The following is a 21911-nucleotide window of genomic DNA, read 5'->3' as shown; positions in this document are numbered from 1 at the left end:
AGAGCCAGGGAAGTGCAAATAACATAAAACTTACAAAATCAATGAAAGGTAAATTCAATAAAACAATGTATAAACATCACACAGAAGACAATTTGAATAAATAATAATTATTTTACATGTTCATAATAAAAAGGAAAATCTGAATTGGTTTGCACTATTCATTTGGATTACGTATTTTAATTTATTTGGAATACGCCCCAACAATCGCACGCTCCTCTATTTTCATACGAGTCCCAAAACCGAAATATTAAAAAAAAACTATTCAAGATTATAGTAAATTCTTCATACCGATTTTTAATACAGATTTTTAGTTCAGCGATACAGATTTACAGATATTCTAACGAAAAAATACAGATTTCAAGGTGGCAACCCTGGTTGTCCTATGCTGATTTGAGAGATTCTCTGAGTCCTGCCACTATCCATAGTATATGTTAGGGGCCGTCCATATACCGCGTGGACAGTTGAGGGGAGGTTAGGGGGTACGACAAAGTTCACGCCTATCCATAGAGAGGCGGGTAGGGGTGCAAGAATTGTCCACGTGGACTCTTACTGATTTTGTCCAGTTCAAGAATGTAAAACAAATTTGCACCACCATTATCTGTCATCACACAATTTTACTCTCAGAAACATTAGAATCGATCATCTGTAGGTTAACTCCCATTATTTTTTGGGTTTGACAATTTTGTTAAAAAGGAGATATTTTTACAAAATTCAAAAAAAAATCGGTGAACAAAGTTTAAACGAAATGTATGTTTTTCGGATAACATTCAACATCATAGTAGTGCATTGGAAAAATCCATGATTTCCTGGAATTTAAAACACTTTTATGAAATTACCGGTCAAACAATGGGAAAAGTCCACGTGGACATCGTGAGCAGGGGGGTAGGGGTACAAAGATTGTCCACGCTTGTCCACGAAGGGAGAGGAGGGGCTCGAAAACCGACGTATTTCTGTCCACGTGGTATATGAACGGCCCTTTATCAAAAACATCGCGAAATATCAAGTTCTAAATGTTCTAAATCGATATAATATCCGAAGAGAATGATAAGAGTTATGAGAAATGTCTAATCATACTCTTGGGTGGAATAAAAGCGTTTTTTAAATTAAAAATCTTTCCTATAAAATATCAAAATTTATTATTTCCCTAGTCAAATGAATGTGATGGAAAAATAAAAAAAAACGAATAAGAAATGCACCAATTTTTTATTCAATTATACATATGACAAGTGTTACTTCAAAAGCTTAACATGATAACCGCACCACCAACGAGAAACGAATACAGTGATTCAGACATTACTAATCTAGTAGTTTACTCATTTGTCTATTTTGATGAACTATTATACAATTTCCCTTCTCTTAAATTATCTAAATTCACTCCACTCCGTTCGAATAATCTGCATTGAGAATATGTTCACTGTTTCCGCATAATACTCTCGATGGTAAAATCACTCGACTTTAATCCACTGCTTTTTACTCGAAAGCCACTTGGTGACCCCATGCTGGGTTCGGAATTACTACCACATTTTACCAGCCTGTGATTCAGTTGTGGTTCTACCTGCTGCGAGCTGCTTACATCTCCTCGACCAGGAAAATTCTCTTCTGGAAACTCGACCCCATCGGAAAACTGGCGCCAGTTACGGTGATTTTCATCTTCTGAATGGCTGCCTGTGGCGTTCGTTAAGGTTTTTAACTTAACCGTGTTCAGTTCGCCCAGGAATGCATCCAGAGAAGGGAAATTCGATTGAAAATTATCTACATAATTATCTGCAGCCCGCGCGAGTTTTTTACTGGTAGAATCACCTAGCGTTCTGCCGCTTGCCAGCTGGAATCCTTCACAGTCCGCCACAGGGAAGCCCGTTAAACTACCGCTATCGGTTACTTCATCAAAATCTCGTTTCATGTTTTCATTTGTCGAAATGGCCAGACCACCTGAAGCTGATTGTTGCTCTTGATGTCGGTCCTGGTAGAGCCGATGATGGTGACGATTCAGTTGCTGCTCATTTTGTAGCGGTGGGGAACACGTCGATTGCGTGGAATGACATGAAGACGACGAAGTTTCCAGCACCGTACCACCAGGTAATGCAGTACCCGATAGCGACAGCATGGATTGGCCACCTGGTACCCCGGGGTAACAGTTTGCCTCCAAATTGTGGCCGCCTATCAGATGATGAAAATCGTCCACCGATGCTGTTGTTTTAATGAATTCTGCTGTGGCGGCTGCCACTGCCGCTGTTGACGACGCGGAAAAAGCCACCGAGAACGGTGATGTCTGGAGAGATGGAAAAAAATAAGCGGAAGTATCGTTAGAAGTGGAGAAAAATATATACTGATGTTCCACTTAGATGAGATCTAAAATTGGATTTTTCGCTATTGGACACGGAGGTGAAAAGTTTCAAATTTGGCGAATAAACTGTTCCAAGATAATAAATCACCTAAAAGTATTCTGGCAGGTTAAAAGTCATATTTTATGGCTGTCTTATGTAAATTTTATTGAACATTCCAACATTTGTCTCGTAGCCCAAAGCTCAGTGTTAACATAATATATTTCACACACAACACAAAACACGCGTGCTTTCCAGTGAAAACACATGCTCCCTCATACCAATCGTGGTTACCTTTACGAGATACTTCAATTAGAACAGGCCTATCACTGGGTGTTCAGTGTAGAATTGTCTTGCTTTAAGTTTATAATTGTAATATCTCGCAAAGTATTTTGATAGCCACTCCTAAATTTTTAGACAATATTTTTAACACGATTCCTTATATTTAAAGAAAATAGTAAATGATCCAACTTTAAAGAATTCAATTTGTTTAAAATAATTTCAAATTTCATAAAAGTTATATAACCAAAAATATTTTTTTCATTTTTTTTCGGTAAGCTCAATTAAAAACGCAACTTTTTTTTATTTAATATTTTTTCCATATATCGTTTCCGAGTTATCAATGAATAAAAAAATTCAATTTTTATGAACTTCAAAAGTTCAAAAACTAATAACTTGAAAAAATATCATATTCAGCCAAAAATACGTGTCAATTATTTTAAGCTAAAGAATGCAAGAAAAAAATTTGAAAGGAATTAAAATTTTGGTTGTAAATCTGACGTGGAAAGAACCATTTACAATATAACTAAAGAGAAAAATATATCCGATTCGTGAATAAGATTCTGATTTGAAATTGTAATTGCGAAATATAAGAAAGGAAAAGCAAACCAAATCTTAAATGATCTTACATGTAAGATTTGGTTTGCTTTTCCTTTCTTCCCTTTTTTCATCCGTTATCTAAGTGAATTTGGATACCATAAACTACTAACCTGAAAGTGACCGTTCAGGATAATTTTCGCATTTCGCTGGCGACGCGTTCTCCGTCGTCGATAGTTGCCCTGTTCGAACATATCGTTGGCGGACGGGTCCAACATCCAGTAGCTTCCCTTACCGTTACCAGCAGCACCAACCGTACTAGGATCGTCGTTGCCACCAGATTTACCACCGGCTGAGCATGATTTATCCCGGGGTACCTTTATGAAGCAATCGTTCAGCGACAGGTTGTGTCGAATGGAGTTTTGCCAGCCCTGTTTGTTTTCCCGGTAGTATGGAAAGCTGGAACGAAATTTATTTATTGTGAGTGTTTGTAAGATATTTAGCTTATTGAAAATATATTTATGTTCAAGAGCTTCGTTTTTAATATGATAAAAATATTGTTGTTACAAATACATTGGTGACAATCGCCAGACTTTCTATGCATGTGGTGTGGACTGTTCATTTGATACAGTGGACACCTGTTTGTATGAAACGATCCCGTAAACCGCAGAAAGGAAAATGTCCTATGATCAAACAACATGACCTACAGGCGACCTACAGGCAACAAAAACCACAAAAAAAGAACAAAAAATAATGTTTCTTTAAAAACCTATTTTAATCCACCTAATGGTGTAATTGTGCCTTTCTCATTTATCCAATAGCAAGTTATATTCAATATATTTGTGAAAATGCCTATTACATTCTTATTACACTTTGCACATATTTACAAGGGCACGAGTGCCACGAACCTGATGAGCAACATGTTGACGATGACGTCCTTGGAACAAAAAATATAATATTTAAGTGGATAAATCAGCATGAATTAAATGTTGTCTTCGTATAACATATTTTGGAATGCAGTGGGAGGGGAAAGAGATTATACCTGTAAAAGAGGATGTCAGAGAGGCCTAGTTGGTGAAAATGTATTCAGTCATCACCGAATCCGATGTGACTTTAATTCTGGAATATGCCCGGTACCTTAGTTCGGTTTAAATTCCTATGTAACCGTAGTAACTCCGGAATCAAAAGTCAGATCTGAATGAAATTCAATAGCAGTCAATGGGTGTATTGTATTTATCATTTGAAATCAAGTTTGTGAAAATCAGTTAAGAATTTGCTGAGAAATAGGTGTGATATTATCATACGAACTTTGATAGTTACCCGAGAGTATCAAGAACCGTCATAGGTGGCCAATATTTTTTTTGTTTTGATTATAAAGGTTCTAACCTTAGGGTCATTCGCCTCTTTGTCGGGTTTGAGAAATATCTTTAGAGAAATCTCTAACCCTATGTGCGGGGTTGGGAATTGAACCCAGGTGAGCTGGGTACAAGGCAATCGATTTACCAACTACGCTACCTCCACCCCCCTAAGTGGTGGCCAATATGTCCAAAACTACTTTGATTGGTCTTTAGGGATCTAGGCCCACTAATCCAAGTAATGTTAAATCCGTTTCAATATGTATTGCATCATTTGAACATCTTCATGTTGCAAGTTTATATAGGAATTTGCTATGTGGCTGCAGTCTTCAGCCCATAATTCCGGAATCCGAAGTAGGATCAACAAAAAATGCAATAGCAGCTTGTGGGAGCGTTAGAACCGTTCATTTGAAAATAAGTTTGTGCAAATCGGTTCAGCTATCTCTAAGAAAATTGAGCGGCTTTATTTGATACACACATGCATCCACAGACATTTTGCGGTCTCGACGATTTGAATCGAATAGTATGTGACACTTGGCCCTCTGGGACTCAAATGGCAGGTCGATTTTTGAAGTGATTTCCTAATATGTATATAAGAAAGCCAAAAATCGCTTATATTTCCAAACCAAACTAATTTCATATTTGTATTGCAGAGTAGATTTGTTTCGTAATGACGTATTTGATAGGTCGATTGATTTGAGGTATCAACTAATGAAAGTAGTACTGTTCGTGAAATCTTTATTCAGGTTGTAGCTTCGCCAAACGGTTGACTGCTCATCATTTTAGTTTTGCTGTATAAATATTTTTTCAAGAACATGGTAAGCATGTTAGATTATATTCAAGATGATGCTGTTCGAATAGTACTTCTAACAATGATAGTATTAATTCAGCAAAAATTATTAGCTGACAATTAACTAACATATATATTTCGAAATCTGAGCGGATCTGATTTTTTCAGATTTGGACGAATCTGAAAGCTGACAAGTCCATACAAGTAATAAATAATGTTATAACTAGTGTATTAGGAAAAGATTGAAGAGTTAAAATAACTCATTTGCCCCTTTTATAAACTGGTTGTCTAGAAATGGACGAAAGCATACAGAACAAAATCGAATATGATTTTTAATTATTCGAATTGTTTGAAACACCCAAAGAACATCAATTTGAAAAAACAATGGACTATTTCGCTATGGACGTGTGTGACAAAGATCTATATTGCGGAGAGTACAGTCGCAATGAGACGAGAAAGTATTTATGGAACATTGTTGTCATGTACCATTACATTGTACGATTGATAGATTATAGTGAAGACCCGCTATCAGCCCACGATTTTGTCAGCCTCATATGAAAATTGATAGTTGGTAGTTTGATGAGCTCTAGCAGACGAACCAAATCGAATTCGAGTAAATTTTTTCTGGAGCATATTTTTCATATCTTAGAGATCCTTAATATGAAAAAAATCCTAATTTTAATTTTATATTAAATTTTGCGCTGCCTACCCTATTAAGCGAAATTTATACTAAATAATCAGAAAGGGATATGAAGCTATATCTAGGGACCAAAGAAGAATATGTTAAGAGCTTCGGTTTGTTAAAAAGATAGAAAAATATATGTCCCGATTTTGTCAATATCCCCGTTTTAACAACCTAAAACTCACTAAAACGGATCTTCACTGCATTAAAATTGTCTAAAGTTGATGCAAGTTATAGTTATTATGGATATTATGAAAATCTAGTTAACTTGAGTGCTTATGCTACAGAATTTGCGAAGTTAAAAGCTGATGAAGTACTATCTCTGATAGTCGACACTAAGCTAACAAGGCATCAATACTTATTAATTTGCGCATAAATAGTAGAAAGGCGTCTGGAGTACTAGGGCTCTAAATTTTCATAACTTTCCCCACCCAGTAATCTCTAGCTAATTAAATGTCGTTAAAATGAAAAAAAGTGTTATACCTAAATCGAAAATACAGCTAAGAAATCCACCGAATTGATACCCTAAGCACACAATTAATAAAATCGTCGATTAAAACCAACAAACGATACCGAGTTGATAGCTGAAAGTTATAGTAAGAATAGTAAGAATGTCGATAGATTCTCTCATCTAATATAAAATTTGTAGTAAAAGAAACTTACAGTTCACTAAAGTACGGTGAAATCTAATCCGCAAGAACCGAATTGACGGTAATGAAATCAGATAGTTTATTTATGTTCTCATTCGTATTCATTACTAACCATTGGCAGAACTTATATCATAAAATGTGTGACAAAATCAATTCATCACTATAAGATGAATTGATCTGATCTTTTCGATATCAAATTTGAGCTGAGCGACTCCAAATTCACTTATAATATATGGCTATGGGACGAAATTCTCTAAAAATGTATATGGCGGATGATGAGAATGTAGGTCAGCGGGGAGGGAGGGGGGGAGAGTTGACGTAGAAAGAGATGGTGTGAGGGGAAGCTGAGAGGGGGCTGATGAAGTATGCAACACCCAACCGCATATTATACCCACCATTTGAGATTTGGTTTGTGAAAATCGGTTCAGTCATCACCGTGTAATCGATGTGACTAATTCTGGAATACGTCCAGAACCCGAAAATTTCGGAACTGTTCATAGTGGACATTATATTCAAAGAATGTTTGATTGGCCATCAGTGATCTAGTCTTGTAAATAGAAATGATGTTATCTAGACTTGCAAATAGAAATGGATTTTTAACCTTTGAAGTATTACGATTGCACCATATAAACAAATTCCTATGTGGTCGCAATAAACAACCTGTAACTCCGGAACCAAATGTCAGACACGAATGAAATTCAATAACATTCCATGGGAGTATTGTATCTTTCATTTGAAACCATCTTTATAAAAATCGGTCAAGAATTCCCTGAGAAAAAGGTGTAAGATTAACTTACGAACTTGGAAAGTACCTGGTGGCATCAAGAGCCGTCATAGGTGGCCAATGTGGTCAAAGCTGCTTAGAATTATCATTAGTCATCTAGACCCGCAAATCCGAGTTATTTTGCACCCTTTTTTGTATGTATTACACCATTTGGACGTCATGGTGTTACCATTTTATTTGGGAATTTGCTGGGTGACCGCACTCTTCAACCCGTAACTCCGGAACCGGAAGTCCGATCGACAAAAAATTCAATAGCAGCTTATGGGAGCGTTATACCTTTCATTTGAAATCAAGATTCGGTTCAGCCATCTCTGAGAAAAGTGAGTGAGTTTTGAAAACACACACACATACACACATACAGACATTTGTCAATTTCGACGAACTGAGTCGAATGGTATATGAGGCTCGGCCCTCCGGGCCTCGGTTAAAAAGTCGTTTTTCAGAGTGATTGCATATCCTTTCTTTATGAGAAAGGCAAAAACGACCACGATGTACCTATTTGAATGGACAGGAATGTAACATTTATAATCAATAATCGAGTTTTTCAGGAATGAAATATAATTGATTCACACACTGCATGAGTGTGTGAATAACAAGGAAAGCAGAAAATCGAATAGGACAAATCGTTTGCCAGTCATCGGCAGAAGATTTGAAAAACACTTTTTCAGATTTACCTGAATATGATGGTAGTAGCTCGGATGGGGACACTGATTATGTACCTACTCTTGGTGCCAAAAGGAAAAGAAGTGCAGCCGTCCCAGAAACTTCCACGTAAAAACGGGACGGTACTGGCCAAGCCATCTACCTCAAAGCAACCATCGACTAATAAACTAGTAGTCCCTGGTTTTCAAATTCAAGGCAAAAACTTTCCAAGTCTCCCAACTGAAAAGAAAGACCGCAGCACTGGACCCCAGCAGGGGAACAAGACTGAAACAGGTCTGATCTCCTTTAAAACAATTGTGGAATGGATTTTCAACGTTTTTGAAATTCCGGCGCAACTCTAGAATATTATCTCTGCATGGATCCCAACTATTAGCAAGTTAGCTAAGCAACTAGTCGCTAAATGGCCCCTCCTATCTTCACTAATCAGTTTCGATGGCTAATACGTCGAACAGTATTAAGGATACCGTCATTATACAGTGGAAGAGTAGGAGCCTCATCCCAAAATTAGACACATTCCAACAACTTCTGCACCACACTCATAGTGCCGTTTTTTGCAATTTCGGAAACTTGGCTTCGGCCCGATCATAATTTGAGTTTTCGTGACTTTAATATTATTAGACTAGACAGAGACGATTATCATGGAGGAGTACTTTTGGGAATACGAAAATGTTACTCCTTTTACAGAGTGAACCCCCCTGCCTTCACAGGTACTGAAGTGGTAGCCTGTCAAATACAGATCAATGGAAGAGACCGTTGCATCAGTTTTTATCCCACCAAGAGTTCCGTTAAACTTCCAGCAGCTCAAAGGTATAACGTGGTCTCATTTCCGACCTGTGTGATGAGTTCAGCATGGCTATCCTGAACACTGAGGAAGGCACAAGAGTTCAGCTCGAGAAAGCAGGTTGGATCTATCTCTGTGCTTGAACTCACTGTCGCTCAATTGTACTTGGAAAGTAATTCAAGACCCTCACGGTAGCGACCATTTGCCAATCGCTAGTTCTATTACCAATGGACCTAGTCCAGCGGAGCCAGTAGATATCTCGTATGATCTTACACGTAATATCGACTGGAAGAAATATTCAGAAACGGCAGCAAGGACAATTGAGTCTACTGCAGTGTTGTCACCTTTGGACGAGTATAGCTTCCTCGTCAGATACTTTTCAGGACAGCGCAGTTGAAGTTCAGACCAAGCATTTTCGTGAAAGCACCTTTCAAGCACGCCCTCCACCATCGGGTGAAACAAAGAGTGCTAGTCAGAATTGTATGAAAAAACGCTTTTAATCCACCTAACAGTGTGATGAGACATTTCTTATAACTCTTATCACTTTCTTCGGATATTATATTGTTTGGAAACATTTAGAACTTGATGCTTCGCGATGTTTTTGATAACACATACTGCATGGGATAGTGGCAGGACTCACAGAATCGCTCAAATCAGCATAGGACAACATCAGTGCTAGAAATCTCAAACCAAATCAATGGGAAAGCGAAAAAATGACCCATAAAATAGACATACAAACGAATTATTGCTAATGCTCTGTTAATAAAATATCTAAATTCCTCAATAAATGCATTGTGGTGGGAAAACTGAATTTTCCTAAAGAAGTTATGTATATTGTACTGAGCCAAAAAAATCGAATTTTTTTTAATCGATTTGAAGTTTATACTTTACTAAAATTTCCAACGCGACTGAGAACTAAGAAATCAACGCTTTTTCTTGAAAAAAGCGACACTAGCAGTGACACCATTCAAAGAAAATCAACAGTGAATATTTCCAGACTTGGTTTTATTTCTTATTTAAGAACTATTGTGTTTTTTACATCCTAGATTGCATGATTCAGTGATCGAAACCCAAAACTTCATGAAGTATTTTAAATTTTTAAATTAAAATTGACAAGATGATAGTATCGCCCCTTTGGCGATTGTTTACTTTTTCGGTCCCACCAATCAGCATTGAAGTATCGCCCTTACGTTTTTTACAATACCAATTTTACAATTGGTGGGGGTTTGGTGAAAATCGATCATACTGTCCAAACGGCATAAATCCGAAACCGTAATTTTTGAAGTTTTAAAATTATGCAGTATTAATTTTTCAGAAAATAGTAACAGAGTTCGTGTCTTTAGCGAATTTGTTGAGACTTTATTGTAGTCATGAATATTAACCTGAGAAAATTCACCATAAATACTTTTTGGACGATATACCGTCAAAATTATTTTATCAAATGATGCGCTGTTTAATGTTTGTAAAACTCATCGAAGATACTAAACCTCCGAAATTGGCGTTTTCAAAATGATGCTATCTTGACCTTAAATTACTGTTTTTAAACATTTGACCTATACATATAATTGGTCATACAACAAAAATCAAATGCTCATAAAAATCGATCAGAACCTGCTAGAGTCGAATGGAAATCGTCATTTTTCATAAATTTCTCTCTACATTCGGAAAGTGTTATCCTATTAATCATATTACGTTTTCGTCTCAACTCGACGCATTCCCAAAATAAAAACCTGTTTTAATCCACCTAGTGGTGCAATTGTGCTTGTCTCATTTGTCCAGACTACGATTCCATGGCTGGTTATGTTCAATACAATGGTGGAAATGAATATCACATGTCCAGTGCGATTTGCACATACATACAATGGATCGACAGCCACGATCTTGAAATACTGTGTGATACTGAAACATCGCTTGAAAACAGCGGATGATCATGGAGAAAGATCCGGGAGGCCCAGGTCTTGCCGAAAATTTTCAACTTGTTAAGAAATTTTAAACTAGTTTTAATTTTAAAGTAGCAACCCCTCACTGTATACTCCCTCCGGGCCGGTATGATTGTCGATTTTTAGAGTGATTGCATAACCTTTCTATATGAGAAAGGCAAAAATGTACCAAAGTCCAAAGAAGTCAATTTTTGTCAAACATCTCAATGTTTCATACATTTTAAAGTCATTTGGCATCAAAAATACAAAATATGACACACGTCATTATCGTATGCTATTTTTACATTTCTTTACAAGAAATGTATAGAATTCGCTCAAACTTTCAAGATTTTTTTCTTATAAGAAAAGGTAAAAAGATAAAATCAATCAAAACATGAAAAAAATTCCTGCTAATATGAAGATGAACTCATCAAAATGTTTTTTTCGGATAAATATTAATGTATAAAACCCGTGGTATTCCTAGTAAATGTTGCATGCACACCGGGCCTGCCAGGCCCGGCTTGCCTTTTTGTGCATGTAAAAAATTCAAACATAGCTGCGCATGACTCCATCGATGAAAATTTCACAATTTTTTATTTTTGTTATAGATTTCAAAGGTACTTATCAAAATTTCCATGCCCAAGCTTATACTGCATACACATTTTTTTGTAACTAAAAAATTGTAACGTGCCGGGCCTCTGGGACCCGGTTGCCTTTTTGAGGGTTAATTTCAGTTTATATGGGAATTTGCTGTGTGATTGCAGTCTTCAACTGGTAACTACGGAACCGGAAGTCCAATCAATAAAAAATTCAATAGCAGCCGATGGGAAGGTTGCACCTTTCATTTGAGACTAACTTTGTGCAAATCGGTCCAGCCATCTCTGAGAAACAGAGGTCACATTTTTTTTCACATACGCACACATACATACACAGACATTTTCCGATCTCGACGAACTGAGTCGATTGGCATATGACAGTCGGCCCTCCGGGTCGGGATTAGATTGACGAATTTTAGAGTGAATGAGAAAGGCAAAAACATTTTTAGCAAATGTTGAAAGTTATGCATTTTTTGGTGAGCAGTTCTATGTTTCATAGACATTAAATCAATTTCAACATCGCTTCCTATTAAATAAAGACCCTTATTACAGCACATCTCTACAAAAACGAGCTCAATTTGAAAATAAATCTGAGGATTATGATTGATTACAGAACTCTGGAATTTTCTATTGGAATGTTTTCAGGCAGGAATTTGATATTGATGCAATTAGACAACTGTGAAAACCAGACCAATAGATCAGTTACATATCAGGACCCCATTCCGACAATTTATCAAAAGTCCTCATGATGTTTACAACAACAGGTTATCAATGTACGGATCGGATAATTGTTATTGTAATATTGAATAAAATCAGTCTGCATCAATAAATTTTCAACTTCAATCCAATATTTTTTTTGGGTGTGGGGGAGGGGGTTGTATGGTGTTAAACCCCAAAACCTTCTCTTGGCTACGCCGTTGCTTGGAGTTATTTATTTCGCTTTTCATTTTCCGATATGTTTCAGATCGATACGATGGTTATAAGTTAGAAAAAAAAAAAGTCAGAAGGTTCGCACAAATGAACATTTTTGTACTGATAAGTTATCAAGTTCCTTTCAGACAACTTGGAAGTGTTTGGTGATTATTTCTAGCGGTTGTAGATAGAAAAATGAAATACAAAATTCGTTTTATCGAAATGATGTTTGGCTTATTTCAATGGATTATTACTATATTGAACAATTATTAGGCGACAAAGAGTAATCCACAAACAGCAAGCCATAACTTTTAAAGTATTCAAAATAGATATTTGAAGTCTTCAGTAAAGTTATTCGCAAAAGTAAGAGCTACAAATTTGCTGGCAAAGGCATCATTTCGATATAATCACTCTCACGAAAATTTGTGAAAATATCTCACTCATAGTGGGATTAATTAGCAAAAGCACAATACCAAAAGAAAGGGCATATTGCCTCCATTAAATTCTCCGAAGATACTATTGACCTAAAATAAGCCGTTTTGGCGTTAATAATAGATTACATGTTTTTGGTCATATTTCTAGCAATGGGAAATGATAAAAATCTTTCGTCCGTATTCAATGTTAAATATCTCTTTTGATAAAAGTCCGATTTCAACAATCTATAGCTTGTTCGAAAGGTATTCGTTAAAGCTGTCTAAAAACATATAAATTTTTAATCTATATTGTCAATTTCGGCAGCTAATTCAAAAAAACTGCAAAAAGCGCTATTTTTACGCATTCAAACATTCATATCTTGGAAACTAAACATCAGAATCAAAAACAAATTAATAGCGTTCTTACTGTTTTTAGTTCTTTCATTTAAAATTGGTTTGAATAAGATCGGTTCAGCCATCGCTGAGAAACACGAATGAGAATTTGTCCGTTACATACACACACAGACACACACACAGACATTGTCCCAAATCGTCGAGCTGAGTCGATTGGTATATAAGACTCGGCCCTCCGGGCCTCGGAAAAAATCTTGAAAGTTTGAGCGAATTCTATACATAAAAAAGTAAAAAGTCGGATGTATACTACAATTGGCGTCGAGAAGGCAAGCAAGAGCTTCATGTTGAATATACCTCACTTGAGCGCAGGCCTAAAAAGCCTCATTAAAGCAAAGAGGTTATTGGCGCCACTATATTCACAGCGTGCCAAAAGAGACTTCAATGAGTACTCTTTGGAAGACAGCCAGAAACATGCGTAATCGGTCAACGACAAATGAGAAACGTTGAGTATTCGTGTATGTATGAATGTATGTAACGGACAAACTCTCATTCGTGTTTCTCAGCAATGGCTGAACCGATCTTATCCAAACCAATTTTATTGTTCTGATGTTTAGTTTCGAAGTTTGTTTTTGTTTCTGATATTTAGTTTCCAAGATATGAATGTTTGAACGTGTAAAAATGGCGTTTTCTGCAATTTTTATAAATTTTCTGCCGAAATTGACAACATATATTAACACTTTATATATTTTTAGGCAACTTATACGAATACCTTTCGAACAAGCTTTAGATTGTTGAATTTGGACTATTATCAAAAGAGATATTTAGCATTAAATGCGGACGAAAGATTTTTATCATTTCCCATTGCCAAAAATATGACCAAAAACATGTAATCTATTATTAACGCCAAAACGGCTTATTTTAGGTCAATAGTATCTTCGGAGAATTTAATGGAGGCAATATGCCCTTTCTGTTGGTATTGTGCTTTTGCTGATTAATCCCCCTATGAATGAGATATTTTCACAAATTTTCTTGAAAGTGATTATATCGAAATGATGATTTCAGCAAATTTGTAGCTCTTACTTTTGCGAATAACTTTACTGATGACATCAAATACATATTTCGAATACTTTAAAAGTTATGGCTTGTTGTTTGTGGGTTACTCTTTGTCGCCTATTTATTGTTCAATATAGCAATAATCCATTGAAATAAGCCAAACATTATTTCGATAAAACGAATTTTGTATTTCATTTTTCTATCTACAACCGCTAGAAATAATCACCAAACAATTCCAAGTTGTCTGAAAGGAACTTGATAACTTATCAGTGCAAAAATGTTCATACATATCGGAAAATTAAAAGCGAACTAAATAACTCCAAGCAACGGCGTAGCCAAGAGAAGGTTTTGGGGTGTAACACCATACCTACCCCCCCCCCCCTACCCCACACAAAAAAAGGATTGAAGTTGAAAATTTATTAATGCTGACTGATTTAATTCAATATTACAATAACAATTATCTGATCCGTACATTGATAACCTGTTGTTATAAACATCATGAGGACTTTTGATAAATTGTCGGAATGGGGTCCTGGTATGTAACTGATCTATTGGTCTTGATTTCACAGTTGTCTAATTGCATCAATATCAAATTCCTGCCTGAAAACATTCCAATAGAAAATTCCAGAGTTCTGTAATTAATCATAATCCTCAGATTTCTTTTCAAATTGAGCTCGCTTTTGTAGAGATGTACTGTAATAAGGGTTTTATTTAATAGGAAGCGAAGTTAAAATTGATTTAATGTCTATGAAACATAGAGCTGCTCACCAAAAAAAATGCATAATTTTCAACATTTGCTAAAAATGTTGCCTTTCTCATTCACTCTAAAATTCGTCAATCTAATCCCGGACCCGGTCTGTGTGTGTATGTGTGTGTGGAAAAAAATGTGACCTATGTTTCTCAAAGATGGCTAGACCGATTTGCACAAAGTTAGTCTCAAATGAAAGGTACAACCTTCCCATCGGCTGCTATTGGTTTTTTTATTGATTGGACTTCCGGTTCCGGAGTTACGAGTTGAAGAGTGCAATCACACAGTAAATTCCCATATAAACTGAAATGAAAAATTTTCAAAATCAAATTTGTATTTTTGATACAAAATGACTTTAAAATGCATGAAACATTGAGATATGATGTAAACTCGAAGAAAATAATGTTTGACAAAAATTGACTTTTTTGGACTTTGATACATTTTTGCCTTTTCATATAGAAAGGTATTGCAATCACTCTAAAAATCGTCAATCATAGTATGCAGTGAGGGTTTGCTACTTTAAAATTAAAACTAGTTTAAAATTTCTTAACAAGTTGAAAATTTTCGGCAGGACCCAAACCTCCCGGATCTTTCTAGATGATCCACCGCTGGTTTCAAGCGATGTTTCAGTATCACATAGTATCTCAAGATCGTGTCTGTCGATCCATTGTATGTATGTGCAAATCGTACTGAGCATGTAATATTCATTTCCACGATTGTATTGAGCATTAGGGCATTGCAAAAAATTTTTTTTTTTGAATTCTCAAAGGGCCCCCCTCTCATATTGTGACAAATGTCAAAGTAAGCTCAGATGCCAAATTTCACATCATTTGGACAATTTTAGACCCCCGCCCACCTCGCTTTAAATTTTTTGAAATTGGTACTATGGGAAAATATGGAGGAAAAATACATTAAATGCAACAACTTTTAAAGTAGCAATCAGAAAATTAAAATTTATACCTCTTTTGGAAGAAAATAATCTTAGTATTTGAATGGAGATATACTTGTTTCTGGAAAAATACGGGAAAGTAAGGTACTGGGTCATTTTGGCCCCAAAATCCCCTATTTTTAAAGATTTTTCTGCTCCGTGATGCAAATCATACATATTTTGTAGTTTTTCTAATGTGAAAAAATCTCAGAAATCGAACGGAACCCTTTTGACCTTAGTCCGAATACGAGAAGTTGGGGTTATAGGGCTTTTTGTCAGTCATATTAAATTTTATCATTTTCTCATGCATATATCTCTATTATTCTTCAATCAATTTTCATAAAATGTATCTTATTGAACGTGTAAAATTCTGAGGAATAAAACAAAAATAGATTCGTTAAAGGTAAAATTCAGAAACACGGTGATTGCACTCTATTATCTCAAAACACAGATAACAGACGTTTAGGCTAGAACAATATTTCTTCAAAAACCTGTGTAAACTTTTAAATTGATAAACGTTGGAAATCCGTGTTTCGCTATTGCCATCTGCGCAACTGTTTGCTACACGTATTTGACAGCTGCACTCTAACTGCAATGCATCGATCACTGCGTCATCTACAAACGTTTGCCATACGTATTTACGACGTCGGATTTTTCAAAATTTCAGTAGTGGGTATTTACACACGTTTCGAGTCGAGCCCAAACGTCTGTTAGCTGAGCTCAAAGGTTTCAATTAAACAATTGTTTTTTTCCTTTGTCGGGTACATATTCCACTGCGACCAGTGTTTTGATCTATTGTGGCGGGCCCGCTTTACCGGGTGCAGTCGTCCATACATCTCAGGGGGGAGGGTGTTACCCCCTTATCGAAACATTTGCTCCTTTTGTGGAAAAGTGCTGCACAGTTACACATCAAATATTCTGAGGTCTCCCTATCTAGGTTACAGAAGCGATAGGTATCATCTTCTACTGTGCCTAGCTGCTTAAGGTGATATTTACTCAGTGGCAGTGTCCTGTTACTAAACCGCTGAACGTATATAAATCTTTTTTAGATGTACTAAGCAGTCGCTGAGTTATAAATTTTCTTTGGTGAAATAAATCTTTTAGATTGTCGGGCGGTAGTAGTATTTCTCCAAATGTTATCTATAGTTGATCTTTCCTAGTTCTTTAATTCCAATTTTATGGTGCATTCTGAGACCCCACAAAATGGTTCAGGTCCTAGGAATAATTATGATGATCCATTTCTTGCTAGTAAGTCTACTTTTTCGTTGCCTTCAATTCCGCAGTTCCCAGGTACCCAGAAAAGATTCATAAATGTAATTTTTAAATATAGATTTGTAAATTCTTAGTTCAAGGTGTGATTTTCAATGCACCTAGGGTAATGAGCCTATTTTCGCCAATGTTATAATATCATCCTACCCATTTGAAGCCGGTGGTTAGAGCATCGTCTGCCATCTTTGTTCAACGCATTGAGTCAAATGATAGGGTAACAATAGGGGCACTCGATTCGAGTTTTAGTTGCGCTCAAATACGAGCATTTCTTCGTTTTCGGGGCATTTGTGTTTTATATTGACTCTTAACAACGAAGCAAAGCTGTTGAGTGTTGATGGCAATTTGTACGCATTCCATCGAGTAATTTTTGTATTAATGAGGCACCATCCCTAATAGGGTGAAAACAGGCGCTTTACCTTATATTAAGCAATTACATAAAGCATGCAGACTGAAGAACATAGCACCAATAGAGAAAATTAAAAAGAACAAGAGCCTGTTGTCGCCTCTTTTATCAAAGATAAATAAATCAACCTATAATGTTTCGTTTTGCAAGGTTATACATCAGATTCCGATAGAGCCATTCGTACCTTTTTCCGAAAGCTCTGATCTTATTTACGTAGAATCGAAAAGAAATGTTACACACATCGATAACAATACGAAAATTGCATAACCAAAACATAGTGATAGCTACTACAAGATGAACTTCAAACTTTCCAATTTCATCCACACGAACGCCTTCGTTCTCGAATGTGCACACAGTAGACGGTCTTCATCATTCGGATTGCAGTACTCGCTTTTGCCTTTGTTGTATCATGCATTATGTATTTCTGCAGTGTATCTGCCAAGCTATTCTAGCCCAGCAGAAACCAGACAGATAGCATTCTTCGTCAATTGAGACGAAGATTATTTTTCTAAACGATGTGTTCGGTCAGAATACGGCCACAGGAGGAGCACTGCGGGAAAGTTATCTTCACTTTCCCAGCGAAGAACAGCAAAGCAAGAAATTGGGTAGGTAGGTATATTCTCTGATAGTCGATCCTACTATACATTGTATCTAGTTTTTCGGTAAGTGGCAATGAAACAGCATCGAAGAGGGCTGGATGGTGTAAAAGGCAACCCTTGAAAAATATTACAAACTGATTAGACTGGGATTATCATGGCGATAGGTTCAAACTATCGTTTTGGAAAGACATTTAAGAATTGAGGAGTCACAGATTAATGTTGTTCATGCTATTACTTTAAGAAGGACGTCGAAATATATTATTTGGAATTCTAAACTTAGTAAAGAAGGTTCCACAACATACCCACAGGGTTTATAAGCTAACGTTTCAGAAAGGATACAGAATCTGGAAGGCAATGCAACATTTATACCCATCGCCTCCTCAGTTAAAATTGGCAATAATAGTTCATTCGGTTCACTTCAAATCGAAATCGCTGCTGGACTGGTGCCAACTTCTCAACAAGTTTCAACTACTTGAAGCACGAGAGATAGTGAAAAGCTATAATAGGTGTTTTGAAGGTTATTCACTACACTTCAGTAAGTTTCAATCACCGCAGGGTACCACGAATTATTTACTATAGAATACAATCAGATAACGGACGAACGGATGGATGGTGTGAAAAATTTGGCTACCTTTACCGAAATTGAGCTAGCCAGCTGCTTTGGACGCTCACATATGTTGTGTGAACTGTTTGGATTTAGTGTCTTAACTGGCGCCAATTTGGCGTTAGTTTGGATATAACGTCTAACTGGTAGCAAGTTGGTGTCAGTTACTGACGAGTGGAACACGAAACATTCAAACCCAACTTTTATAAATTAGGTGTTGTGCTCTTATGTGTAAATTGGTTCGAACACTTTTTTTCTTCTGGATAATTAGAAGTTGCACACTTATGTTTATTCTTGAAAGCTTCATTTATTCGTTGGAATTTTCGTTTTTATCGTTAGATTAATTTCAACACAAATTAAGGACTTCACGAAAGTGCCTTCTCGCATTATGAATAAAATCGCAAAGATTTTATTTGATCCGTGAGTTTTCTTCACATTAGGCAAACTGCAAAAATATCAAGTATTTCAGTTGTTTCGGTTTTGACGTTAGTACTAATATCTTTATATTTGGTAGCAATTATATAAAAAAAATGCTCCAGCGGTAAGTTTAGACGTTCCGTCACAATAAATACGACTATTATTTAAGCGAGGCACAGTAATAGACCGCCTCCATTAGCTCTGTTTCCTACCGAAATGCGATGGATAGTGAAGCAAATTAAATTAGTTACAGAATTTGCATTTCGACTTCGTCTCATCAGAATCCGACAGTGACTGGACTAAGATAGTATCAATCCGGTGCTAGCTTAGTCCAGTCACTAAGTTAGTGTCGGATTCTGATGAAACAAAGTCCAAAAATGCAATTCCATAACTAATTTAGGTTTTGTGCCCTTTCGCGCAAATGTGGTTTTACCCAATTTTCTTCGTAAGCTAGAACGATGCGTAACATGTTGTTACATAAGAATTTTTTTCAAGAAATTTGTTACGTAATAGGGGTGAGGAGATAGAGAAATTTGTAACAATAGGGATCTTTAGGGGTGTGCGGGTTAAGGCATATTCTGATGCAGATTAGTACCGTGAGTTAATATCTCAGTCCTTTTTCAATTTGTTGGCCCGAAACTATTGAAAAAAATATTTTTTAGTTTGTTTCCTTTTAGGACAATAACACATCCAATCCCATGAGACTTGCACGACTCTATAGGTTGCCTTATCAGATCTACCATAGTTTGCAGATTAAACTTGGGATGGCAGGCTGCTAGCGGATTGACAAAGTACCAGATCATGCTGTGTGGGGTGCTGTCCCGGTTAACGATGAGGCGAACGAGATATTAGCAGATACGTCATTTAGTAGGACAACTGTCAGTTTGCTGGTTGAATTTAATTTGGTTTTTTTTAATTTAAAAATCATAAAATAATAATTGAGGCTTAAGAATGATATGAGTGTACTCGTAAGGACGCCCGCTACCAATACATATGAAAAACTGGCACAATTTTTCCAAATTAAAGATCCCTATTTGTTACATGGAAGGAGGGGAGAGTCAATTTTGTGCAATTTTCGCGTTACGTAATTTTTGAATGGTCCCTAGCTGCATAATTCGGTTTATGACTAGCATATCACGGTTAACTTGATTGAAGTATCAACCAGAGTATCCAGATAAATTAAATTTGCACCAACGATATAGATACTTATAGGGGGCGTCTGGTGTAGAGGACAAAAAAATCAACTTTTTTATCCGCTTAATTGTTAGTATTGAACCTCTGGAAAGGTGTCCCGAAATCTTGGTGGGCACGCTGAACTTCTTTTGTTTTTAACAACCATGCATTCCGCGTATTTGCTATAACACACGCAGATTTCAATCTATCGGCAACAATTTTCGATAAACTGACAGCGATATAAATACAATGTAAACAATACACTCTAAACTACTTCTACCCAAATTTTCAAGAGAAAATATCAAATGGGTCATTTTCTACAGCGTTTTTTCCGTGACGCAATTTGATGTGGGACACCCTTTAATAGCGTTTTTCTCGAAACAGCTTTTACAATTTTTTTTAATTAGCGAACTCGATAACTCAAAAACTAATTACTTGAAATGACTTGATTTTTTTAGGAGGAAGCCTAATATGTGTAGCCTGACGATGAACCACAGCAAACCGAAAATAAAATTTCTCCATATTTCAATAAAAATGAGCGAATTTTACAGTAAAATATGAGATTTTTCGGTTTTCATGAAGCCATTTTCCGAAACTCGAACTTTTTTTCTATTTTTTGTGGTTCATCGACTAATTACAAGTCTAAGCTTTACAAAACTTAATGAATTTCCCATATCAGACAATTTTTTCGAGAGTTATCGTGTTCGCCGCGGCGCTCCTCGTCTTGAACATGGTTGGAAGTCTACTTTTGAAACGCTCAAATGTGTGGCTCTGTGTGACTGTTTTCGTATACAATGAATGTATAAAGCAATCCTAACAATACACAAAAGATCTATTGTTGCCTTGCCTTCAAAATCCTAAAACAAAATAACTTTCGTTATAAGCACTTTACACCAGACGCTCCCCTTAAGTATTGTATAATAACTTATTGAACCAGAAGTCGTAGCCTATTATCTTATTATCTCTTTGAAGAAGTTGTACACTGTACTCGCATCTGCCGGAATCGGCATTGGATTTTTTTTGTCAAACACTATCAACACGTCCCCTTATAATTTTTTTTGTATGTACACTAGTTATCATCACTCACTTTTCCATAATGTATTTATAGATTCCACTGAGCGTCAGCCGTTGGTTGGGTGCACTACTGATGGCCATCGCGATAAGGGCAATGTAGGAAAAGGGGGGCTTTTCCGGTCTATGGACAGCCTTCAAAAATGAAAACGGCAACGACCACTGATTTAATCCGAAGTATGGCGCTCCGAACCCATTTGCATTTGTGTCCAACGGAAAATACCGTCCATTCTGAGCAAACAACGACAACTCCTGATTGAGGTTATGGATTTGATCCAACGCGGCGGCATACGACGAGTATGGTAGCATTTGGGACCGGAACGAAACCACCGTCGCAAAGTAAGTCGCGCGTGCGTATTCTATCCACAGTACACCCGTCACTGACGGCAATCAATTAGCAACTGAGCTAATGATCGTCGGTGAAGATCCTGTGACTATGTGGAAACCCAGATCTATTTGTTTAACAGAAGCCAAAAGCAGAAACACCATTCCGATCGCGCACGCTCTCCCGCTTTTCCTCGGCCACAATAAACACACCGTTTAAAAGCTCATTTTATTTATGTTTTACACTACATTGAGAGTAATAAAAACAAAACTCCGAAAAGTCGGA

At 36.5% G+C, this 21911-nt stretch overlaps 1 protein-coding gene across 1 annotated transcript; it reads right to left on the bottom strand.

The window, feature by feature from the left end:
• Window positions 1-1202: 1202 nt before the first annotated feature.
• Window positions 1203-21610, bottom strand: LOC131688958 (forkhead box protein A2-A-like). Its single transcript, XM_058973619.1, has 3 exons — window positions 21318-21610; window positions 3311-3596; window positions 1203-2269 (listed from the first exon to the last, which is right to left on the bottom strand). The coding sequence occupies exons 1-3, from the start codon at window positions 21608-21610 to the stop codon at window positions 1412-1414; spliced, it is 1437 nt and encodes a 478-aa protein (XP_058829602.1). The 3' UTR covers window positions 1203-1411.
• Window positions 21611-21911: the final 301 nt, after the last annotated feature.

The sequence above is a fragment of the Topomyia yanbarensis genome, chromosome 3 (assembly GCF_030247195.1).
Source record: "Topomyia yanbarensis strain Yona2022 chromosome 3, ASM3024719v1, whole genome shotgun sequence".
Lineage (NCBI taxonomy): Eukaryota > Metazoa > Arthropoda > Insecta > Diptera > Culicidae > Topomyia > Topomyia yanbarensis.
This window is presented reverse-complemented; position numbering and strand designations above follow the sequence as displayed.